Source organism: Thamnophis sirtalis, unplaced genomic scaffold (assembly GCF_051295495.1).
Source record: "Thamnophis sirtalis isolate CommonGarterSnake01/CBP01778 unplaced genomic scaffold, rThaSir2_p1.2 scaffold_8, whole genome shotgun sequence".
Taxonomy (NCBI): domain Eukaryota; kingdom Metazoa; phylum Chordata; class Lepidosauria; order Squamata; family Natricidae; genus Thamnophis; species Thamnophis sirtalis.
Window position 1 is genome coordinate 14,794,373 of NW_028261388.1, and position 26,717 is coordinate 14,821,089.

The 26,717-nt window shown below is 40.7% G+C and overlaps 1 protein-coding gene across 1 annotated transcript in view; it reads left to right on the plus strand.

Annotated features, from left to right (window-relative positions):
- Window positions 1-26,717, plus strand: part of ARHGAP42 (Rho GTPase activating protein 42) — a 182,179-nt gene that overhangs the window by 13,494 nt on the left and 141,968 nt on the right. The window contains exon 2 of the mRNA XM_087721121.1: window positions 17,364-17,459. Within this exon, the coding sequence (XP_087577247.1) occupies window positions 17,364-17,459 (96 nt within the window). The remainder of the gene's footprint in view (window positions 1-17,363; window positions 17,460-26,717) is intronic.

Genomic DNA, 26,717 nt, shown 5'->3' on the forward strand with positions numbered 1-26,717 from the left:
GAGGTCAAGAATTGGTTTATTTAGTTTGATTTGTTTATCTCACATTGTCTATCACTTATGACTGGATAGGAAACTTCTGAAAATTATGGGAATTATATTGCAAACTTCTAAAGGACCAGTAAGTAAGTAACAGTAACAGAGTTGAAAGGGACTTGGAGGCCATCTAGTCCAACCCCCTGCTCACGCAGGACACCTGTACTAGGGACTCGAACCGCCGAACTGCTGACCTTTCTGATTGACAAGCTCAGTGTCTTAGCCACTGAGCCAACTAGTCGGACAAGAAGTTGCCTCAAAGAAGCAAATGATCAGATTTAAAGCACAGCCATATTTAAGTCTACAGAGAAAAGCCAACGTTTTTATTTGGATGTAACGTTCAACTGTTGAATACAATTGTTACAAAAAATAGTCTAAAACCATCAACATTTAAAACAAGGATAGTCTGCAATTCAAAACATATAAAGCATAGAGATGTTGAGAAAACCACTCATTAAATACCAGTGGTGATCTGTATTGTTACCAATAACAGTAAATATAGAAGTCATCAGAAGTCAAGTTCAACTTAAAACATTTTATTGCTCTCCCCGCAAAAATACAGATAGTCCATAACTTAACAACAGTTTATTTAATGACCATTCAAAGTTACCACGGCACTGAATAAAAGTTACTTAGGACCGTTTTTCACACTTATGACCATTACAGCATCCCCAGGGTCATATGATCAAAATTAAAATGCTTGGCAACTGGCATGTACTTATAACGGTTGCCATGTCCCGGGGTCATGTGATCATCTTTTGCGACCTTCTGACAAGCAAAGTCAATGGGGAAACCAGATTCACTTATCAACCGTGTTAGTAACTTAATAACTGTAGTCATTCACTTAACAACGGTGGCAAGAAAGGTCATAATATGGGGCAAAACTCACTTCACAAATACTTCACTTAGTAACTGAAATTTGGGGATCAATCGTGGTCATACATTGAGGTGTACCTAGAGCCGAGGTGGCGCAGTGGTTAAATGCAGCACTGCAGGCTACTTCAGCTGACTGCAGTTCTGCAGTTCGGCTGTTCAAATCTCACTGGCTCAAGGTTGACTCAGCCTTCCATCCTTCCGAGGTGGGTAAAATGAGGACCCGGATTGTTGGGGGCAATATGCTGACTCTGTAAACCGCTTAGAGAGGGCTGAAAGCCCTATGAAATGGTATATAAGTCTAACTGCTATTGCTATTGCTATTATATGGTAGATAACTACCAATTAACTGTACTAACAATGGTATTGGCTATATTTCTAGTTGATATATGACTTGTATAGCAAAATTATTGGGTGAGTAAGCAACAAAAATACTTCGTGTTGTCTTAGAAAGAAACATGGGGCGGGGGGGAGAAAATCCCAATTAAATTCTATGAGACCTACTCTTAAATTAGTGAAAGTAAATAAATAAAATTTATTTAAATAGAATTTTGAGAATGGCTAGGCCTTAGAGAAGTGCCACCATTATTTACATGCATTCACAATTGTTTCTCTCTCTGCACAAAATTCTACCCAGATTCTTTCATGAGAGTAGATGAAAAAATTTAACAGATGTCCAACCGTTTTTCAAGCTCTACTGCCAATGGAACCAACTTCACTATCCAGAAATTTACTAATCAGAAAAAAAAAGAACTTAATATTGTATCTGACTCATATTTTGCAATTCCCAAGCATGCCAACTTCAAATTCTGGCTTATTAAGGAAGCGCCATGCCAGAAGTTCCATTTTTCTCTCTGATGAATTCCTAGAGGGACGATATGTAGCCGGATATGAAAAAGGAGACTTTTCTTAGCAAAATAATGAAGGCTATGTCTATATTCCTCTCTGACCCATTGTAAACAATGTTTTAATATTTCCTCCATTCAGGAAGAGGAGAGGGATTCTATTTAATATGTATAGCTACTGATCTTTGATAAACTTAAGCTCTGGAAAACATCATGGTGGCCTCCAGATGTTTTAGATGACAATTCCCACAGTGCCTTGTCATTGGTTACGCAGGCTGAGGCTGATAGAAGCTGAGAACTAAAACATCTGGAGGGCATCAAGTTGCCTGTTCCTAGGAGAAGCTAAATGACCTCAGTGGAATGGGTGAGTAGACGTGAACAGGGTTATGAAATTGTCTACTTTCTTCCTTTGTAAATTCAGAGAGATCAACTAGGTTTTTGTGCCAATGAACTTTCACAGGCTGTTTATGTATTCTGCAACTATTCTATCTTAACATTTCAGAGTGATTAAAAAAACAAGTTTTTAATATTCCGTAGTTCTTCCACATTGAGGTTTTTTGGTGTTTTTTTAAAAAAAACTCCTTTGGGGCTTTTTGAGGAAATATGAGTATAAAGTTGAAATATTCCTCTTTTGTGGAATGTATGCATTTGCCCAGGCTTACCCTGACTTTGTAGGATTCTCAATAAAAAGGAGTGATTTTATTTAAAGTATTTTTATTACTCTTAAAGGCATTTTTGTCTTCTACTTCAGCTCAGAACTTCTACCTTTTAAACATTATTTAAAAAAAAATCCCCTCAAAAGTTTCTTTAGAAGTTTCCATTTGTTTAGCTGTCTGTCTGTGTGTTCCATAAGTCACTGTCGGATCTAATGTATTGAACTGTGCATCTGCTTTTTATTCTACGTCTGGGGGTTCAAATGACGGCTGAAAGTGTTTCACTTTCAACATGAGGTTACTGCCTGTCACTTCCTGTTTATATTTCTTGGAACCTTTAGGGTGATTAATACGAGGCATAGCATGTCTGTTTTGTCAATTTAAAATTTAGTAGGTGTTTGTTTCTGAGAGGTGATATTACACGTCACTTTCCCCCCCATCTCTCCCTTCCTTTCCAAAATAATGCCCTGGTATTACTTTAGTTCAGGGGTGTCAAACTCAAGGCCCGGGGGCCGGATCTGGCCCGCAGGGTGCTTAGATCTGGCCGGTGGGGCTGCCTTGGAAACTGTGAAAGACCGGCTCGCGGTGCATCTGCCAGTGAAAATGGAGCTAGGGAGAGTCTTGTGGTTCTCCCAAGTTCCGTTTTCACTGGCAGAGCGTTGCAGGAGGCTATCACAGCCAAAAATGGAGCTTGGGAACCCGTTTTTGCTCGCATAGTGCTCAGGCCACCCCAGGCGCCCCCAACACGAGTGACATCAAGCTGGCCATGCCCACCCCAGCCACCCCCACCCCGGCCCCCCAGCTCAAACACAACTCTGATGCGGCCCTCAATGATCGAGTTTGACACCCCTGCTCTAGTTGAAATAGTATTTTAAAACACGGCTATGCTAGGCAATGCAGGGATAGTTTTATACGTATGAGCATAATCTAATAAATAAATCACAATCCTGTAGCAAGCAATTTAGTTTTTGGATAATAGAGTGACTTTCTTCAAGGCAAAGTTTACATGCAGATGCTTGCTCTGTCTGTAGGAAGGGCTAATTGTTATGCATGTGATGCATTCCTAACTTAATGCAGCACACAATTTGGTAGATTTGCATAGCTCCCCTAAGCATGGACCCACTAAAATGTTGCAACTGCGGTAGAAAAACATGGAACAAATACCCTGCATGTGTTAAAATTCCCACATCCTCTCATTTGAATAATCCACCCCAATTAAGTTGTTCCAACTCTATGTAGTAAAAGTTCTTCGTGAACTAATTAGAGGAGAAGGCTGTAATTTCAGAGAGTCTAGTCAATCTGAATACATCATTGTGGAAATATCATGTGCATCATTTATGTTTGGGGGATGATATATTATGCAAATAACCGCAATTGATGCAAAAGGGATACATTTTTGTGTAATGACTTCATGGATATAAATTGCAATGAGATTTGTTTTGTTGGATGGAAAGTGTGTCGCTTTCAGGTCCATAAAAATCGAGGTTGGTGATTTCCATTTTGCTCTGTGAATGCAGGGTGACCTAACCCTAACCCTAACCCTTAATGGATTTTCTCCCAACGGGATTTTCCTATGTATTTTACCACGGAATGCAGATGAGCAGCCTCGAAAAGTCAGGGCCCTCCTAAGCATACTGTTGTGCTCTGAATCTATTGGCAACATCCGTTTTGCTCTCTGAATTCGTGGTAACCTAACCCTAGGTGCATTTTCCCCCAATGGGATTTTCCCATGTATTTTACCAGGAAACAAAAAGAAGGAGGAGTGGTAAGAGGAGAGAGGAGAAGGAGAAGGGAAGGGGAAGTAGAGTAGAAAATGATGGAGGGAAGACAGGATGTAGAAGAATCGGAAGTAGAGGAGAGAAGAAGATAGGAAGAGAGGGATAGGAGAGAGGGTGAAGTGGAAAGATGAGGTGTATAAGGAGGAGTGGTAAGGGGAGAGAGTAGAAGGAGAAAGGAAGGGGAAGTAGAGTAGTATGGAAGCGGAAATACACCAATGAGAGGAAGAGTGGGAAGCAGAAGGGAGAAGAAAGGTGGGAAGAGAGGGATAGGAGAGAGGGTAAGGGGGGAAGATGAGGAGGATGAGCATAAGGAGGAGTGGAATGTAGAGAGAGGAGAAGGAGAAAGGAAGGGGAAGTAGAGTAGGAAAGGAAGATGGAGGGAAGATAGGAAGTAAGAGAGAGGTAGAAGAAAGAGGTGTAGAAGAGCTAGTGTTAATCTTTTTGGGGCGTTGAGGACAAGAGGAACTGATGTAATCATTATTTAATACTATATGATACTGGCTATGCATAGTATACATGTGATTGTATGTTATGAAAATGGAAATAAAAATATGTTTATAAAATAAAAAAGAAGGCAGGTTGGAAAAGTCAGCGCATTCCTAAGCATATCCATGCTGTGCGTATCCATTGCCAATGTCTGTTTTGCTCTCCGAATTCATGGTAACCTAACCCTAAGTGGATTTTTACCCATTGGGATTTTCCTATGTATTTTATCAGGAAAAGTAGATAATGCAGGCTGGAAAATTCAGCACCATCCTAAACATACCTATGCTTCCAAATCCATTGGTGATGCCTTTTTCTCTCTCCAAATTCATGGTGACCTCTGTCTCTCTGTCTCTCTCACACACAGAGACACACACTTTTTTCCTCCGCTCCTTGCGTGCAAGCCAAAGCAATCACTGCGTCCCCCTCCTCCCTGTACCTGATGTTGCCCAACTTCGGCGCATGGATTGGCTGTCCAAATGCGCGTTTTAATCTCCCACATAGCCAACAGAGGGAAAAGTATCCCTCTGTGAATTGCCCAGGATGAAGGGGCGGGGAAAGTGCCCCAGCGGACCAGTGGCGGGATAAGAGCATTGGCGGAGAGCTGGGCCAAGTATGAATGCCACTGTTTGGGAAGCTGTAGTCCCCCCCCCCCCCCCTGAAGTGGATGTGTTAAGGCAGCCTTCTTCAATTGTCCCATTCCGCCTAGAGAAGGCAGTAAAAAAAATACCCAATTGACCTCAACCAAGTTTTGCTGAAATGGAAAATGGTTATCTAAAATTTCATTGCTGATTGGTGGCATGACTTCACCTTTTATTTCTGGGTGCCGTTTCTTATTACGTAACTTATAAAAATGTTCTGTTTGTATAGTGGGTGTTTTTACAATTATATAGGAACAGTCCAATGGGTTCATTCAAGTAAGGAAGCAGAGCAGGGAAATAAATGATGATCTCATTGAGTTGTCTCACCTGTCTTTGATACTTAGTTTTTGTGGTTTATACTGTATATTGTTTTGCTTAGATTCCCGGTGTTTGCTTATTTTGGCTTGTTTTTATGGAGTTTTTGTTAGGCAGCCGCAAAAAAATCTCCATTAAATAATGAATCTTGGCATTGTAATCTTCTGCATAGGGTTTTGTTGTTACAGAATGACATGACGAAATTGTGATTTATTAAACCAAGAATGAGCATTATTCCTATATGCTCCCTCTTTGGTTCATGTTTGCATTTTAATTCTGTTTTTCCAGGTTTCTTTACACCACAGTCCTGCAATTCATGTGAACTAAGAAACTTGTTGAATCTTGCTTGAAATCAATAAGTAATAAAATGTAAGCAGATTCTTCATTTCAGATGATGTTGAAATAGATCTCATGATGGATAAATGTTTTTTTCACACAGTTGCCTTTTCCCTCCCCCACTCCTGCCATTCATTGGTTGCTTGCACTTTACATTTGTAAGAATTTGCTGTATCCACATTTATTTTAGTGATGTGTTTAATTTCATAGGTATTTTGTTTAGAAAAGTGGGTGTAATGACGTAGTGCGTTTCAAGAACTGGGTGAAGAAGGGAAAAGTTGCATTCTTTTGCTTTGTAGCCTGCAGCTAAAGAGCAGTATTAGGACTGCTTCCATTCAATTAAAGATAGTTATGAATATTCTTCTGACCGAGAAATAATTTCTGAAACTGCAGAAAAAGATAATAAGGAACTACAGGATATAGAAATGATAGTTCATGGGGTTATTTGCTGTTCAAAAGTAAGAAACTTTTTTTAAAAAACTCATTAGGTGTGTGCAAATTCCTGGGCGTGCCAAAATTTATTTGGATCCCAGCCTATAAGCGAAAGAGCAACTTTTTAAACTCAGAAAACTCCCATGATTTTCCTGTTACACCTGAGTTTAGTGCATTTGGGAGCAATCATCAGTACAAGCTATAACAAAACGTTGGTGGTATGTTTTACAAACTAACACATGCATCATGCCTCAGTTTATCATTCCCCTGTGTAAATACAGGTGTATGTGCGTGTATGCATATTTGTAAACAGGGAGTCCTTGTTTTACAACCATAATTGAGCCCAAATTTCTGTTGCTAAGTGAGACACTTGTTCGGTGAATTTTTTTCCCATTTTACGACTTTTCTTGCTACATTTGTTAAGTGAATCATTGCCGGTGTTAAGTTAGTAACACGGTTGTAAAGTGAATCTGGCTTCCCCATTGACTTTGCTTGTCAGAAGGTCTCTAAAAGGGATCCCTGAGACACTGCCACCGTCATAAATATATAGCAATAGCAATAGCAGTTAGACTTATATACCGCTTCATAGGGCTTTCAGCCCTCTCTAAGCGGTTTACAGAGTCAGCATATTGCCCCCAACAACAATCCGGGTCCTCATTTTACCCACCTCAGAAGGATGGAAGGCTGAGTCAACCCTGAGCCGGGGAGATTTGAACAGCCGAACTGCAGAACTGCAATCAGCTGAAGTAGCCTGCAGTGCTGCATTTAACCACTGCGCCACCTCAGCCATGGGGATGCTGCAGTGGCGTGAAAAAGGATCGTAAGTCATTTTTTAGTGATGTTGTAACTTTGAATGGTCACTAAATGAACTGTTGTAAGTCGAAGACTACCTGTATGTACATTTTGCAGTGCTTTGGATTTTTTTTAGGAAGATGCATGAGTTTGGATGCAGCCTATATGCAAGTGATTCTTGATTGCAATGGCGATTGAGGCTAGGAAATCCATTGTTGAGCAGGGCATTCGTACAATGCAACATCATGTGACTGTATCACTTAGCAATGGAGTTCTCAGTCCCTAATGCCATCATTAAAATGAGGATCATGTTGGTTGTTAAGTGAGGAGATCAGTGATTCTTTTGATTACAGCTGCCAGCTTCTCCATTGATTTTACTTGTGGGAAGTCAGCAGGGAACATGGAAATCGTGATCACATGACTGTAGGGGCAACTGTGATGGCTTCAACTCCGAGGAGCCATCCCTCATTCAGTGATGTTGTAACTTTGAATATTTGCTGACTGAATGGTCGTAACACAAGTATTTGCATGTTATTAAAGTCAATAGCTATGTCTTTTTCCAGTATCGCATGTCTGCTGGCTATATGCTCCTGAACACATAGCAATAATGTTAGTTATAGAACCTACCCTGTTTCCACGAAAATAAGACCCAACCAGGAAATAAACCCTAGCATGATTTTTCAGGATGCTTGTAATATAAGCCCTACCCCCAAAATAATCCCCAGTGAAGATCACCAGCCTGATGGACGCAATTAATACTGCATTTTCCCCAAAATAAGACCTAACCATAAAATAAGCCCCAATGCATCTTTTGGAGCTAAAAATAATATAAAACTTGGTCTTATTTTCAGGGAAACGTGGTAGTAATAAAACAGCCCATACATGTTTCCAAGAAAAACAATGATGGAAATTTTAGAACTGAATCCAAAGCATCCCTACCTACTTACTGTATACCACATTGATGTTAATATGGCAATAGACATTTAGCAACACACGGTTATGTAGTTTTGTCCGTCATGTTCCGTTACATGGCTGTCCTTGCAACTCCAAGGATACCATATACACCAGATGTTATATTTTTTTTAAATAGCTTTTGTTAATGGATTTTATCACAAAATTGCCAAATAATAGCATCATCAATATTAATATTATGAAAATTTTCTTTTGGCTTTGAAACAATAGGTTGAAAATAAATTTGTGTACCTGAAGATCCAACCATTTGGGTTTGATAGAAGCATGATTGAAATCTGATTAAAATAAAGGCCTTCCCAAAAGTTTGAAGTCAAGCCAGATGACAAATGCTGGATCTAGTCCAATTTTATCCTAGCATTTATGTGTCCTTGTGGAGTGCTGTATCCAGAAGTAAAATCTGCACTCACATTTGCAAATAAAAATAATGCTCTGTAATGCAAGAGAAAATATTCGAAATACTTCAATGGACTTTCAGATCTTTAAAGCTCTTTATGCTACTAAAATAATCTTGAGAGGTCCACTTATTTCCACTGTACTTGGAAATTTGTTTAATTGGAGCTAGCAATCCCATTCTGAAAAAACTCCAATTGTATCTTCTTTAAGAGCTTCCTACCACATCTGTGTTTTCCAAACTTGGCAGCTTTAAGGTGGACTTCAACTCCCATGCTGACTGGGGGATTCTGGGAGTTGAAGTCCACCGATCTTAAAAGTTGCCAGGTTTGAGAAACAGCATACTAGATGATTAAAATCTTTTCCTAATTTGAGTGTTCTTGGTCAGAGGGACGAAAACATCCCTCTTTTTTGTCATCTATAAAATCTTCTCAGAAAGGTTGAGGTCAAATAGTTTGGCTTTTTTTTTAATTGGATCTCCTTCTGAATTTTGGCATTTTTTCAAAAAAGGAACAAGTGAGGGGCAAAGACTCAAATCCAAGTCTTTCTATTGTTCAGATCAAATGCTGTTAAATTTAGAAGTAATCATTTTTCACATGTGATTACTTTGGATATTGGTAGGAAAGAAGTACCGTATTTATCGGCGTATAACACGCACCGGCGTATAACACGCATCCCCCATTTTAACACAAAAATTTGAGTAAAAATTTTTTTCATTAAAAATAAATGACTTGGAAGCTCGGAACTTAATGTTGGATTAAAATTTATAACATTAGAACATGAATTATAACATTAACTCCTCTTAAAAGGCAAATATGAAATGAAAAAACACCTCTTTGAGCAAAAAGTTATTTCCATTTTCTTCCTTATATAATATTTTCTGTTTCAACATAAAGTGCCTTCCTTCCTTCCCTCCCTCCCATCCCTTTCTTTATGTTTTCTTCATGCTTTCTTTTCTTTTTCCTCTGCTCTTTTTAAATCCCCCCCCCCTTCTTCTCCTCCTCTACATTTAGGTTGGATTAGTTTGTACAACGGTCATCAAACTTCTGAAGTAAAAATAAATAAATAAATCATATTTAAGAAGAAGAAGAAAAAGGAAGACGTTTTTAGTTAAGTCAAACGTTTTAATAAAAGTTTCATCTTTTAAGATTTGTCCAACACATCCAATTGTAACCTTAACAGTAAAGAATATCACCCCAGCTGCTAAAGGTTCAACCAGTCTGAGAACCATTGAAAAGACAACAGTGCAAAATCCAAAAGACACAACTTCCTCACCGCCATTGCTTTGGTACCAAATCTTTGAGGAAGGGGCTCCAGAAAGAAGGAGGAGGAGGAGGGAACCAAAGAGAGCTTTTACCGAGTCTGCGCCCCACAGCCAGGACCGTCCTGGCGCCTCCAGCCGCGTTTCTTCCCCGCAAAGCCCTTCGGGCAACCCGAGAGTTCCGCTTGACGCCAGAAGGGCTTTGCAGGAAGAAACGCGGCGTTTCTTCCTGCAAAGCCCTTCTGGCGTCAAGCGGAACTCTCGGGTTGCCCGAAGGGCTTTGCGGGGAAGAAACGCGGCTGGAGGCGCCAGGACGGTCCTGACTGTGGGGCGCAGACTCGGTAAAAGCTCTCTTTGGTTCCCTCCTCCTCCCCCTCCTTCCACAGTCTGTGTGACGCTGCCGCCAGGCTGAGAGCTGCCGCTGAAACAAGTTTGGGGAGGTCCTTTGCAGCCAGCCAGTTCTAGCTGCCTGCAAAGGACTTCCCCACGTTTGCTTTGAAAGAAACCTCTGCGCGGGAGTTAGAAACCTCTGCGCGGGGGTTTCTTGCCATGTGCGCGGCCGCGCGGCCGCGCACCTTAGAGGGAACAGTGGACCCGGCGTATAACACGCAGTATCGGCGTATAACACGCAGGCAGGGTTTAAGCTTGCAATTTTAGTTTTAAAACTGCGTGTTATACGCCGATAAATACGGTACTGCATTTCCCCAAAAATAAGACAGGGTCTTATTTTCTTTTGACCCCTGAAATAAGCGCTTGGCTTTATTTTCGGGGAGGTCTTATTATTTTTGAGGTACAGGAGGTGGCGAGCATGGTCACCTCATGGCTGCTATCCTGTTGCAATATATTCGGGGGAGGGCTTATTTTAGCGCATGCGCTCAAAAGCCCAATTGGGTTTATTATCTGGGGAGGTCTTATTTTTGGGGAAGCAGGGTATGAAATAGTGCATGGAGTCTCATTATCCAGTTCCTAGCACTGAGTGTCCTAATTATTAAGGGGAGATGTGGGTTTAATTAGGGTCAATCCACTCTTCTTTCTTGTCACTGCTATTTTATTATGAGAAGAACAATTAGCCTCTCTCCCTCCCCCCCCCCCCAAAAAAAATCTAGTTACATATTTTGGCTCGTTCCACTGGTTGCAAGCTGGCACATAGCAGAAATACAGAATGTGTGAAAGACCACTCATTATAGTAGACAGTAGATCTACTGTTGATGCAGGCTAATCAGCCTGTAAATTTTTTGGCTAGAAGATTAGACCATGTAGCTTTTCTCTTTTTGCTGATAAGGTTCATTTTCTTTTTCTGAATTTGCTTGTATCTGGGTTTTTTTTTCTTCTTCCCCCACTGCCAGGCCCTGGTTTCATTATGCAAACCATCTGGTTACTAAGTTCTTTAGAAAATTGGCCAGAAAGAGAAACAAGTGCCGACAGACAGCTCTTGATGGAAAGGAAAACGTTGAGTTGGGGATGAGCTTTGGTTAAGCTTTTGCTAACAAAAAGAGATGGATGGAGCGCAGAGAAAAGCATGTTCTGTGAAATTGAATGGCTTTTTCTAAATAAGCAAGCAAAATATAAGATTGGTTGTTAGTAGTCCGTTGGATGCATTATTCAGCTTTTGGCAGGATCTAGAAATCTATCCTTGTCTTGGCAATTTCTAGAATTCATTCTTCGCTTCTGGCATCTTGACATTTAACGTCAGAGCCGGTATTTAGCTGTCACAAGCAATAGATGCAGATAGGATTTAGCATCCAAGAAAGGAAGTCTATCCGAGAGCTATGGTGGCGTAGTGGTTAGAATGTGGTATTGCAGGTTAATCCTGCCAACTGACAGCAGTTCGATTCTCACTGGCTCAAGGTTGATTCAGCCTTCCATCCTTCTGAGGTAAAATGAGGACCCAGATTGTTGGGGGCAATATGCTGACTCTGTAAAACAGCTTAGAGAGGGCTGTAAAGCACTGTGAAGGGGTATATAACTCTTAAGTTGGTAAAGGTTCCCCTCACACATATATGCTAGTCATTCCTGACTCTGGGGGGTGGTGCTCATCTCTGTTTCAAAGCCGAAGAGCCAGCAGTGTCTGAAAACATCTCCGTGGTCATGTGGCTGGCGTGATTAAATGCCAAAGACACAGAACGCTGTTACCTTCCCACCAAAGGTGGTTCCTATCTTTCTACTTGCATTTTTTTTGTGGTTTTGAACTGCTAGGTTGGCAGAAGCTGGGACAAGTAATGGGAGCTCACTCCGTTACATGGCGCTAGGGATTCGAACCACCAAACTGCCGACCAGTCTGACCGACAAGCTCAACGTCCTTTAGCTATAAATAATTTAGAGCAAAACCCTATCAGAGTTTTTTAAGCCAGGGTGTCATACCATAACCATAATCAGTGTTTCACTTGTAGAAGATGTAGTTATCCAGTGCCATTAATGGAGGGGAAAGTGTTTTGGGCCTCCCCCCGCCCCTTTCCCCATTTTTATAGCAGGTACATTGTTTTTCTTGTATTCTATGCTTATCTTGCTTAATTTTTTTGCTGAAACATACACAGTTTTGGGAAGTTAGATCTTAATATTCTGCTTTCCAGTGAACTCATTTGAAGAAAGTTTGCAAATCCAATGAAATCCAGAATGAAGACAGTGCATTAAAACTCTAGTAAGAAGGAAAACAAAAAAGAAAGGAAGAAAGATCAACAAATTAAAAAATAACTGCAAAACTGGAAAATGATTAAAAGATAGAAATATGAAATAGATTGTAGAAAATAAATAATAGGAAATGGATACAAAACAGCTCAAATGTAATAAAGGTTGTTATACATAGAATATATAGAATGTTATGTATAGAATGAAGAAAAAAGATATATGAAATAATATAAATGCGCGCGTGCACACACACACACACACACACAGTTATACAAGACTTATATGTACAGATAAAAGAATCACAACAGATGTGTAAAAGAAGTGTAATGTGTTGTAAAGATGTGGTTTGCATAAACAAAATAAAAAGTTTTTTTAAAAAAAAAACCTCTAGTAAGATTGTAGAGGAGGGTACCGTCAAATGTGAGTTCCTAAAGACACCAATGCCCTGTCAGTGATCAGATGGACAAACTGTCCAAAAACATTGAAGAATTTCTGGCACTCAGACAAATCAGCCATTAACAGGCACAGAGATAAACAGTGTGTGCATACCATTCAAAACAGACAATCCAAACGTTAAAATGCCACCTCTTTGTGAGCAATCCAAATCCAGATAAACAGAGATTAACACCAAGATTAATACTAGACCAACAATCAACAATAACCCCATCAAGGAACTACCAACTCAGACAAACAGTCAAACATTAAACAGCAGTCTAATCAAGGAACCACCAAGAACATTCCCACCAATATTAACAAGGCCAAGCCATATTATATAAACAAAGAGCAAACCCCACTTCCCATCTAGCATGTTTACTTGGTTGGATAATGAAACATCTGCACAAAAACAACCAAGTAGAGAGAGTCCCAGGAACTCCAAAGTTATAAAAACTGGATAAAAATATAATAACTAACTAACATTACTTTAAATTCTTCAAGATCAGCCTCCCATGTTCCATCAATGTAACTGAACTATTAACCATCTCTGCCACTCGCGTCACAAGTGAAGTTGAGGAAAATAATTTTTCAATCTTTAACTTGCAAGAAGGATTTTAATGTCTTTTTTCTTTCTTTTCCAGATTTGCTATCTTTTTTTTAAAGATTCTTTTTGTTGTTTTAATGTTGCAAACTTTATTCTTAAGGCTGATCGGGACTTTTTCTCAATTGGAGAATTAGTCATGAAACTCCTTTAACAGCCTACTTGATCCCTGTACAGTAATATGAATATAATATGCTTAATTTGGGGTTCACATGGGGATTGGAGCAGAGCCCAGCAACGTTGACTAGGGCCTATGATGAATGGATTGGGAACCATAAAACATGGCTTGCATTTTGCAATATTTATAGATTGCGGAGTAGACACGCAGGGATTGATGTAAAAAGGATTTCCTGAAGGCATTAAGCTTTTCAAAACCGCAACCACTTTAAAGTTATTTTGGAATGCATATTTTTTTCAGTATTTTCATCTGTCGCTATGTTGATTAGCAAATGGGGTCTAGGATTTTGACAGCCAGGGTACCATTTCTGTTTTATAAACCTTCCGTCCACCCTATGGTTTCTAAATTGGTGTAACTAAATTGGTGTCTGTGGGTTGAGGTTTTGTAAGAAGAGGTATAATCTCAAATGCAATCTTGCTTCCATCCAATTGCTGGTTTCAATGTTTGGGTTTTTGGGAAGAGATGTACACAACAGAATATATTCAGCATGAGCTGAACGAGCACACATTTAAAAATCATGCAACAATCAGCATTTTAAAAGGCAGGATTTGGCGATGAATCTTAAGCAGTACGAAAGTATAATGATGATAACGGTTTCCTCTGTCCAGTTGCATCCGTGAGGAGGTTGGGGAGGCTGGGCCAGTCCTGGAGTCTGGGGAAGGCTCTGATGTGGGCTCTGTGTCGGAGGCAGAGAGGGGGCCAGAGCCATATGCCAGTTATCAGCTGCCTTCAGAGCCAAACATCAGTGAGGCAGACAAACAGCTGGAACCTGTTCCCAGTGTGTGCATGCGCAGAGTTGCGAGACAAAGGGAGCAGCTAAGGAACAAGGATCGACTTGGGAGTAAGGCCACAGGTGGACGATGAATGGCCCCTCCCAGAGGAAATAAAAGAGGACTGAAGGGGGAGTGGAGTTTGCAGGAGACAATTTGTTCATTTCATCAGTGTGAAGATTTGTTCTTGACTCTCAGAGACTCCTTGCCAATTACTTTCTTGTACAGCTTTGGGAAGATATCGGCCTGGCAGCTCTCCAAGTCTGATAAGGTCTGTGGTTGTAAATTCACCCTTGAAAGACTGTTTGCCCGGACTTTGCTGGATGCAAATGAGAGGAATTCACATCAGCTTAATACAAAGGGGTTTTGTCGGGACAAGGAGTCTGCCTTGTGATTTTGTGAAGCTTAGGTCAGAGCAAGGTCATGTGATTTCCATTTTGTGGAATCTGACAAGCAAAGTCAATGGGGAAAGCCAGATTCACTTAACAACCGGGTTACTGCAGTGATTCAGTTAACCACTGTGCCAAGAAAGCTCGTAAAATGGGACAAAACCTGCTTAGCAAATGTCTCATTTAGCAATGGAAATTTTGGGCTCAATTATGGTCGTAAGTCAAGGACTATCTGCAATGTATTCCCGAGGGAGGATAAACTCAGGGTTCCAATGTAGATGAAGTGAAGTGGAAGCCTGTTAAACCATCTTTCTCAGCTGACTGTGACCTTGCAAGTTGAATTATAGGACCAAACAGGTTTCCCTCCCCCCTCCACTTATTTTAACCCCAAATTAACTCTGGGTGGCCTTGGGAAGCAGGACTTATTAGGGGTGGCAGAGTAGAACAAGTGTGAGTCTTTCAGGAAAGCTACTATTTAACTGATTTGATTTTTAATTTAAATAATCCTTCATCTGGGCCTTTAAGAGAAAACACACTTTTTTCTGGATCGCAGTTGGAAAGAATGAAGTTCAGCTTTTGCTGCCAAAACAAACTGAACACTTGGTTGTCAATTTTCAGATGTTTCATTGCAAAATAAAAATGATCTATTTCTTCAGTGCATGTCTTTGAACATTTAAACAAGGAAAGGTATCCGCTAATTTTGTCCAACATTCACTCAATGCCTTTTTTTTTTTTTGTTACTGGAAAACAAAAAAAATATGAGATAGTACAGTAGCTCAAGACATCAAGAAGCCAACCAGATGGACTTCTGTTTTTTATCATCATAATTCAATTCACAGCTAGTTTCTCAGGATTTCTAAAGGCAGAGAGGCACAGAGAGCAAAGCTTTGGGGTGAATTTATAGGTGTTTGTGCTTTGCTCTAAAGGCGAACGTGAAGGTCTCATGGCGGGGGAGGAAGTGTAAGAGTAGACACTTAAAACGATGGACCCATAAAAAAAACCCTGTCCATACCTGTTTTCCAATGTAGAGTTATAGATCATAAAACTATACAGCATGAAGAATCTGCTTATACTCTATAAAAGTGCCAGACGATACAAGTGGTATTTCTGCTTCCTGCTGTCATTATTAGCAAAAGACAATTTAATATAGAAAGAGACAGTTTGGCCTACTGGTTACGGCGTTTTTCTTCAGCTTTTCCAGCTTGGCAGACTAGCAGTGATGGCAGCAGTGGAATGTGGAGGGGATGGATTTTCGTGCACGTGCCAGTTTCACAAATGCAGCTATGCATGCGCTCGCCCACTACTTCTGTGGACTGGCTTCCAAATGAGCCTCAGACGAGGGGTTGGGGACCCCTGGGTTAAGGTACCAGCTAGAAAACTGGAGACTGTGAGTTCTAGTTGTACTTTAGTTGTGGAATCCAGCTAAGTAACTTTGGCCCAATTACTCACTCTCAGCTGCAACATCAGGCTTGGGTGACAAGTTGGTCAATCAATGCCTCTCACATTCAATCAATTAATACTCATTGATCCTCCCCAAAAAAGTAGACCCTGCATTGTGAGAAAATGTTAGGGAGACCAAAAAAAAAACAAAATTCACCCCACTTTAATATAGTTTTTCTTTCTTTCCATCTTCTGTCTCCAAATTACAAAGCATGAATAAATGCCTAACTTGTGATACGTGATAATTCACAACTCTGTACTCCCCCCCAATTTTTAAAAAATCTCCATATTTAGGGTACAAGGAACAAGAAAATTTAAAATAACAGAAGAAACCTACCATATATACTTGCAAATAAATTAAAAAATTTTAGGTGCCAATACACACCCTAAAATTGCGTTCAGCTTATCCACATATCCTTTATGCATTTGTGTACCAGCTCATTAGCAGACAAGCTCAAAATTTTTAAATAAAATGCCACGAAAAAAATCAGGGATTACCCATGGATAAGCGAAGTGACAATGAAAATTAAAATGTACAAAATTTTAAGGATCAGCTTAAAGGTCAGTTTATCTGCTGGTGCATTTTTCATGGTATTTTGGTTAAAAATCCAAGGCTCAGCTTATCCAGAGATAAACTTATACATGAGGTATATATATGATATTTATTATAGTTCTGGAAATGTAAATTACATTTTAAACATGGAACTTGGAAAATTATTTGTGAAAAAAATTGTATCTATTCCCACCTATGACTCAGCATGCTATGGAATTCCAACAGGTAGACCGTGGCCCGTCAAATGCGCGCCTGACAAATGCGCACCGACAAAACCGCGCCCGCCATCAACAAACAACATAGTGGGACACGAAAACAATGTTATAAAGGGTTAGGGTTATAACGTTGTTTTCACGTCCCATTATGTTGTTTGTTGATGGCAGGCGCGGTTTTGTCGGCGCAGTTTTGTCGGCGCGCATTTGTCAGTGAACCCAGGTAGACTACCTATTGCCTTTCCAAGTATTGTGCAGGGTTTTAAATTTTGAAACTCTTAATTTTTCTTTGTATTAGTGAAATGCTGTGTTTTAAGTAGAAAGCTGAGGCTGACTTTTGTTCTTTTATTCTACAGATCTCTCAATGGCAGTGCAAAAATTTTCCCAGTCACTTCAAGATTTTCAGTTTGAATGCATTGGAGATGCTGAAACAGATGATGAAATTAGCATTGGTGAGTTGAACTTTGTTTTAACTTGAATTTAACTGACTATAGATAGTCCTCGATTGACGACCACAGATGGTTCCAAAATTACCATTGCTAAGCAAGGCACATGTCAAATGATCTTTGCCCCATTTTACAAACTTTTTTTTTGCCACAGTTGTTAAGTGAATCTTGTGGACGTTTAGCAGATCTGGCTTTTCCCATTGATTTTGCTTGCCGGAAGCCGGCTGGCAAGATTACAAATGGCAATCCTATCACTTTGGAACAATGCAGCTGTCATAAATACACGCCAGTTGCCAAGCACCTAAATTTTGATCATGAGACTATGAGGATGCTGCAGTGATTGTAAGTGTGAAAACCTGTCACAAGTCACTTTTTTTTTGGTGCTGTTGTAACTTTGAACAGATACTAAACGAAGGGTTGTAAATCCAGAACTGCCGATAATAAAGTCTCAGAATCAGCTGTCATTGAATTCTCTCCCTGTTGAGCTTACTACTATCAGTTGCCAATGGGAAGGAAGCCAGGAATGGTTATCATTTTTTCCCCATATTTTTATTTTATTTTTTCCTGCCAAAAGAAACTGCATAAGTCAATGGGACGAGGTTTAGCTGCTCTCGCTTAAGGTGAGCTTGTCAAAGAGGTATTCACCCATGCCATTCTGGGGCAGCCCCAAGCGCTTCAAGTTGGTACAATGGTCTCCCAGGAGCTTGGTGGCCTTTACTTGCTCCACCTGTGACGTGGCTCAAGTGAGTGGATCCATGAGTGCCCACAAGGCTCATGTGAGAGGGGCCACGAGCACCCGTGATGATGCTCACACTACTTAGGACAACACTCACGGGGCCCAGTGGTGAGATTAGCCTGCGGCCTGGTAATGGTCCATGGACCACAGGTTGGGAACCCTTGTTTTAAAGAAAATATTTTTTGGTTTTTCTAAGAGGTGTGGTGGCTCAGTGGTTAGAATGCAATTCTGCAGGATACTCCTGCTGGCTGCTGGCTGCCTGCAACTTGGCAGTTCAAATCTCACTTTGACTCAGCCTTCTATCCTTCCGAGGTTGGTAAAATGGGGACACAGGTTATTGGGGGCAATATGCTGACTCTGTAAACTGCTTAGAGAGGGCTGTAAAGCACTGTGAAGGGGTATATAAGTCTAAGTGCTATTGCTATTCGTGTTAACTGTGAGATGTACTGGTAATACCCATTTTTTTGAATGGCAAGTTAGTATTGCACTTATGATGGTTCTTCTATAGAAATTTGAATTCAGGATGACGATGTTAATATAGGCACTTTTTTAAAAACATTCACACGTTCAGCAACCATTTGAAATTACCGCAGTGCTGAATGACGACTACTTACAATAGGTCTCCCTATTTGCAGCCGTGTAATGTTCCCACAGTCATGTGATTGCGATTCAGGCACTTGGCAATCAGCTTGCAATTACAATGTCACGCTATTGCCATTTGCAACCTTCAGACCAACTTTGATAAACAAAGCCAATGGGGAAGCCGGCAGGAGGTTGTAAATGATGATCACATGACTGCAGAATGCTGTGACTGTGCAAGATTCACCTAACAACGGCAACTGGGACTGCTGGAACTACTGTCATAAAGTGATATACATCGTGATTTCACGCCGTATGACCATGTTGCTTAGCAATGGAGCTGCTAGTCCAATTATAAGTGGGAACTACTTGCTGTCAACCCTGAAGCTGGACTGGCTGAGGCCATTTTGCAACTTCAGTCCTGACACACCAGAGAAGAGGGATAGGGAGGGGAGAATAGAGATAGTTGGGATGTTGTAGCCAAAACAAAATACTTTTTCGTGGGAGCCAAGGACATTCATGAAGGTGCTCAGAAGGAGGGGACTGGAATCACCTAGCAACTGGACAGTATCCTGATTGGGCCATGTGACTGACTGTTTTGAGAAAGTGACAATCTTTTAATTAGGTGAAAACTGTGGGAATAGTCAGAGTCGGTTTTCACCAGCCTTTGCCAACGTGACATATCCAATAAACCTATTCTTTGAGGAAATTGCCTGCCTCAGTTTTGTTTGCTATGGGTATGTTACTTGAACCCTGACACTTGCAATCTGTTTGGTAAATACAGACTTCTTGGGATTCTAATTGTGATATGTTCAGTTTGGAAGTTTAGAGTTTTAAATGTTGATGCCAAATAAACAGCTTTTTGAACTGAGGGGGGGGGGAGTGGATATGAAAGGAGCATTCTGTGGAGCCTGTAGACATTAAAGCTTTAATTTTCGGAGATAAGATCTCTCTGTTTCTTTACAATCTTCTTATATCATTTATTCCTTGAAGCAGAGTTTCATGACTTCTTATTGAACTGGTCAGCAGCTTGAATAATTAAAATAAAGATAAAGGTTCCCCTCATACATATGTGCTAGTCGTTCCCGACTCTAGGGGGGCAGTGCTCATCTCTGTTTCAAAGCTGAACAACCAACACTGTCCGAAGACGTCTCTGTGGTTATGTGGCCGGCATGAGTAAATGCCGAAGCCGCACGGAACGCTGTTCCCTTCCCACCAAAGGTGGTTCCTATTTTTTCTACTTGCATTTTTACCTGCTTTCGAACTGCTAGGTTGGCAGCAGCTGGGACAAGTAACGGAAGGTCATTCCATTATGCGGTGCTAGGGATTCAAACCATGGAACTGCCAACCTTTCTGATCTACAAGCTCAGCGTCTTAGTCACTGAACCACCGCATCCCTATCTTGAATAATTACCACAAGCTAAATTATCAACGTCAATATAAAGTAGGAGAAATAGAAAATACTTTTATTTAATTGATCCACCTTACCTCACCTACTGTAAAAATACTATATATCATTTTCACAAGTGCAAGCTTCAAATGGTTGATTTGTGTGTTTTTTACTCCTTAGCATGGATTTATGCTTCTCATTCAAAATATTGTTTGATGTATTGTTTCATCTGTTGCATTACTTAGGACTCTTTTCTAGTCAATGTATTTGTAATTCTTTGATATGATGTGATTAGATTAAGGAACATTGATTCCCATGGCTTTCTTCTTTGTCTTGCTTCAAACTCCTCTGCAGTTTTTTTTTTTTTGCAAAAGTTCTCCTAATATAGAGAATACACATAATATATTTTATTGCATGCTACCGAACAATGACGTGTGCCAAAACACACAATGACATATGACAAAAAGGTAATCTTGGTTATTGATATAATTAAATGGGGAAACAGCAAACAAGGGATTGCCCCTTTATAAGCTACATTGTTTTTTGCATGCATAGAAAAATTGAAAACAACAAATGTACTAAGAAAAATAGATCCTTGTATGCTACAGATCTAGTCATATTTTTGTAGAATAATCTTTACCCTTTAATCTCAGTTTATGTAGTGAAATGATCAGTATAAGAAAGATGGACTCTGAAGCATACTTTTTCTGATATTTCTCAGTTCTATTTTTAAGTTTTTTTTAAAAAAAATTAAAAAATGTGAACTGGGAAGCCAATATGCTGCAAAATATTAGTTTTCAGAATTATCTTTATTTCAACCATTCAGTTTGCAGCCCTTTGAGATTCTGCCACCGAATTTCAATGGCAAATGCTTATTACATAAAGAGTGCAAAGAGTTGAGTCTTATAGCCTCAAAAATCCAAAATAGTTGCCTGTGTGTGTTTGTGTTGCTTTCATCTCTTTCTTTTACTTGGGATGGGGGGTGTCAAGAATAGAAATGGAAACAGGAATTCAGTAGGAAGTAAATTTGTATCCAGACTTCTAAAATTCCTTCCAGTCCCTGAAAATGGCCCATTATAAACCTAAAAAAAGATGATTGTCTTCCATTCCCATATTAAATCCCAATCCTCCATGCCCAAATCTTTCTCCAGAATAAACTCCAATCACTCACTTTGATCGAGTTAAATCAGTGATTTCCTGAGTCCTAATACAACACAACAAATGTCAAATCCCATTTAACTATATTATACTGGCTCTCATATGCTTCATCAAACAATTTAACTACCCCGTTTCTCTGAAAATAAGACCTCCCCCAGATAATAAGCCCAATTGGGCTTTTGAGCACATGCGCTAAAATAAGCCGTCCCACGAAAATAAGCCCTCCCTGAAAATATTGCAACACAGCGGAAGCCATGAGGTGATCATGCTTGCTGCCTCCTGCACCTCAAAAATAAGACCTCCCTGAAAATAAGGCCAACTGCTTATTTCGGGGGTGAAAAGAAAATAAGACTGTCTTATTTTTGAGGAAACACGGTACTTAGTGAAATTACTACAGGTAATTCTTGACTTATGGCCAAGAATGTAACCAGAATTTACACTATTAAGCAAGATAGTTGTTAATAGCAATAGCACTTATATACACTTCACAGTGTTTTGCAGTGCACTCTAATCCAGTGGCCCCAAACTTTTGGGTACCAAGGACCAGTTTCTTGGTGAGAGGTTTTTCCGTGGACCAGAGGGCCATGGTTTTGTGTGCTGTCTGCATCCCATGGATATGGCTTCGCTTGTTTGCACGACCCAGTTTCTGGCATGCCACAGCTCAGTACCGCTCAACGGACTGAGGGCTGGGAACATGAGTCAGCATGTCAACATGTTGCCTCCAGCAATCTGGCACCTCATTTTACTGACCTTGGAAGGCTGAGTCAACCTTGAGCCGGTGAACTGCTGAACTGCTGGTAGTGGGCAGTCAGCAGAATTAGCCTTCAAAATAGATGGGGCCACTGGTTTGCTGATAAGACAGTTTTCTAAATGATGCTAGCTTGTTCTTCTTTGCAAACCAATATAGTGTATGCCAAACGGGACACCGGATTTATAGTCCAGTGAAAAAGTATACTCTGCTTGGCAAATCGATTTTTATCATTAGATAAATAAAGCAAGAACCAAACTTTGCTATTATAACATAGTTCTGACTCCCTTTATATACACTTATCAATAGGACCATGTGAAGCTTTGATAACAAGTTACAGCAAAGTTATGAAAAAATGTAGAAAATTTGAAAAAAGGACATGCCTTTTTAAGAACTTTAGATCTAGCCTTCCTAAACAGGATATCGTCCCAGAAATTCAGAGCCATTACTGAGAAATTTTAAGACTCAAAGTTGACACATTTGGAAAAACACATTTGGTTGGGTAAAGGAATCTTTAGATGCAATTGAAGGACTGAAGAAGCAAGGAAGGCAATTTCATCTGGTCAAGGTTTACCTTAAATATTTAGCCATAGGGGCATGATGGCAAACCTATGGCACGCGTGCCACAGGTGGCATGCAGTACCCTCTCTGTGGGCACGCAATCCAGTGCCCGAGTTCAGCTGCACCGCACATGCACCTCCTGCCAGCCAGCTGATCATTGGGTCTCTGCTGTGCATGCGCAGGGGGCAGGAGTGCATGTCTGGGGGGGCAGTGCATGCACAGGGTCTGTGTGTGCATGCATGCGCAAGGATGGGGCACATGTGGGAGGGACATACACATATTACATTTGGGGGTTTGGGCGTGCGCGCACGCATTCCCATGCATGCACGCACACTTTGGGCACTCGGTCCGGAAAAGGTTAGCCATCACTGCATGTAGGGGAACTTCATTTAGATGAGCTAAGTCCACATGGCGTATATAGGTAGTCCTCAACCTACGACTACAATCGAACCCAAACTTTCTGTTGCTAAACGAGACCCTTACTGAGTCTTACCCCATTTTACAACCTTTCTGACCGCAGTTGTTAAGTGAATCACTGCAGTTTTTAAGTTAGTAACACGGTTGTTAAATGAATCTGGCTTCCCCCTTTTACTTTGCTTGTCAGAAGGTCACAAGACGATCATATGAACTTGGGGCACTGCAACCGTCATAAATATGAACCTGTTGCCAAGCATCCAAGTTTTGATCATGTGACTATAAGGATGCTGCAATGGCTGTCGGTGTGAAGATGGACATAAATCACTTTTTTCAGTGCTGTTGTAACTACAAGCAGTCACTAAACGAATGGTTGTAAGTCAAGGACTACCTGCACATTGGTGTAATCAATACTCAATCCTGGAAGCAAATGGAAAGTCTACTTCTTGACTTGTCAAACTAATAACTGCTATCTTTCACTATAAATGTTTATATAGGTTCCTCCAAACTTTGTAATTGCCTTTGTAAGGTTTTGAGGGTGGACAACTCACCTTTTGTTGTTGTTGTTGTTAGTTGCGAAGTCCGACCCATTGCGACCCCCATAGACAATGTTCCTCCAGGCCTTCCTATCCTCTACCATCCTCTGGAGCCCATTTAAGCTCACACCTACTGTTTCGCTGACTTCATCCAGCCACCTCATTCTCTGGCGTCCCCTTCTTTTGCCCTCAATCTTTCCCAGAAGTAGGCTCTTCTCCAATGAGTCCTTCCTTCTCATTTGGTGGCTCAACTTTTACAGTAACTATAAACTTGCAGGACTGGTCAGGAGAAAAATTGTGGATTTTTCATTAGAGTAATTATTAATGCAAATTCCATAATTAAATCAGTGGATATTATCACAGGAAAGATGAGTTCTTGTTAACATTGTGCCAAGATTCCTTTCAAAGGAAGGACATAGTATTAAAGCTTTTTAATCCTTCTGTTTCAGCATGCTGCTTTTGTAACTCGTGGCATTACAGTTTGGATTTAGATTGCTATGCTACATTTCTCCCATGGTTGTGAATATTAAGAACCTAATCTTTTTCATAGCTACCGTTCTGCCTCGCTGCTCCGAATCTCTTGAGCAACATGCAGGAGCTGTGAAATTCATTATTTTAAATGAATAAGTTGGCCCGAGATTACCAGAATGTTAATGCTGTGGATATTTGTGGACTTGTGTGAATTCAAGCATAGTTATCCGAGTGTGAGAAGGCATCAGATTCAGGTCTTATCTTGCTACAGTCAATCAATGAACTATTGAAAGATGATCAAATTAGAAAGCCTAACAAGCAGCAACCTCTAGCTTGTCTCACTCGGGTCTTGTTATTACTTGGATGGGAGACTACCAGAAAATTCCTGGATTGTTGAATTGTCAGGGAAGTTGAAAAATATCCTGGATGAAGGCAGTGACAAAACATTCCATAAAGCATCTCTATGAATCCATCAATTATGGAACTGAATCTAAGGAAGATTTACTATTTAAAAGCTTAGGTGAAGGTAGAGGTTCCCCTCGCACATATGTGCCAGTCGTTCCCGACTCTAGGGGGCGGTGCTCATCTCCATTACAAAGCCAAAGAGCCAGCACTGTCCGAAAACCTGTCTGGGTTATGTGGCCGGCATGACTAAACGCCAAAGGCGCATGGAACACTGTTACCTTCCCAGCAAAGGTGGTTCCTATTTTTCTACTTGCATTTTTATACGCTTTCGAACTGCCAGGTTGGCAGCAGCTTGGACAAGTAATGGGATGCGGCACTAGGGATTCGAACTGCTGAACTGCTGATCTTTCTGATTGACAAGCTCAGTGTCTTAGCCACTGAGCCACGGCATACTTATTTTAAAAGCTTAGTACTTTAAAAGCTTAGAACTCTTTTACTGGATGAGAAGGGTATGGAACAGGGGTGGGTTTCAACCGGTTCGCGGCGGTCCCTGCGAACCGGTTGGTCGGCGAACCCGGAAGTAAGTAACTTCCGGGAACGGCGAAGGGCCCATCCGCCCGCCCGCGCTCCTTACCCGGTTTTGACGAGTTCTGCACTTCCACGCATGCGCAGGACGCATACAGCGCCTGCGCGATCCTCCAGGAGCAGCTGGAGCATCGCACAGATGCTAGTACGCATGCGTGCACCGCGTGCGTGCACGAGGACGCCGCCGGCCCCGTTCCAACTGAACCGGTTGGGGCGAGAAACCCACCCCTGGTATGGAATATATATATATATATATGTATGTATGTATGTATGTATGTATGTATGTATGTATGTATGTATGTACGTACGTACGTAGGTACGTACGTACGTACGTATATGTATATGTATATGTATATGTATATGTAATATATATATTACATATTACATAGAGATTAGTGCAATAGCAGAAGTAGCATTATAAAAAACAGTTGCAATAAAGGACAGAAGGCTAGGGATGGTAGAATGTAAACCTGATAAAAACGTTTTTTGTACTGTTTAAAATACAGATAGACCTTACGATCACAATTGAGCCCAAAATTTCTGTTGCTAAGTAAAATAGTAACTTGTCAGAAGGTCGCAAAAAGTGATCACATGACTCTGGGACCCTTGTAAACCGTCGTAAATTTGAATCAGTTGCCAAGCATCTGAATTTAGATCACATGATCATAGGGATACTGCAGCAATCATAAGTGTGAAAAATGGGTCACAAGTCACTTTGAAGCTGGGACCAGTAACAGGAGCTCACTCCATTATGCAACACTAGGGATTCGAACTGCCGACCTTTCTGATCAACAAGCACAGTGTCTTAGCCATTGAGCCACCGCATTCTCAACCAGTTCACAAATGTGAGTGTGCGCGTGCAGATTCTTCCGTGCGATTCATCGGCAATTTCCACTATTGGTTTGGGCGATCCAATCCGAACCGGTAGAATACCACCTCTGCATTGTACCTTTGTACGGTTCCACCACAAAACCGCGGTAGACTAAAGCGCATGTGACTAAAGCGCGGTGACAAAACTGCACCGTCAAAACCGCGCGACAACAGCGCGCTAACAGAAGCGCGCTGTAACATAACCCTAAAAATAACCCTAAACCTAACGCTAAACCTAACGCTAAACCTACCCTAAACCTAACCCTAAACCTAACCCTAACCCTAACCCTAAACCTTACCTTAAGTTAAATCACGCTTCTGTCGGCGCGCTGTTGTCGGCGAGCTTTTGACATCGCGCTTTTGACATCGCGCTTTTGACATCGCAGTTTTAGCGCGGCGGTGTTGTCGGCGCGCTTTTGACGTTCGCGGTTATGTCGTGCCACGCCTTTGTACTGTCACTAAATGAACTGTTAAATAGAGCACTCCCTATTTAAATTACAACTTATAAATACTACTATGATGTGGCTATAATAATTGTTCCAAGAAAAATACCAATTTGAAAACTCAATGCATCATTTACTAATAACTACACTTCTCTATATTCCTAAATCATACTAGCAATCTTTCTGTTGGTGGGAAGAATACAAGTATCCTTGATTTACGTTTAACAATAATTCAGAATTATGATGCCTTGGAAAAAAATATTTATGACCTGTCCTTACAGTTCGGACTGTTCTGACCTAGGGTTCCCGAAAGCATGAAGCAAACTTCTTGTCCCAGCAAAAAAACCTTTTATTAATTTACTGGGAAT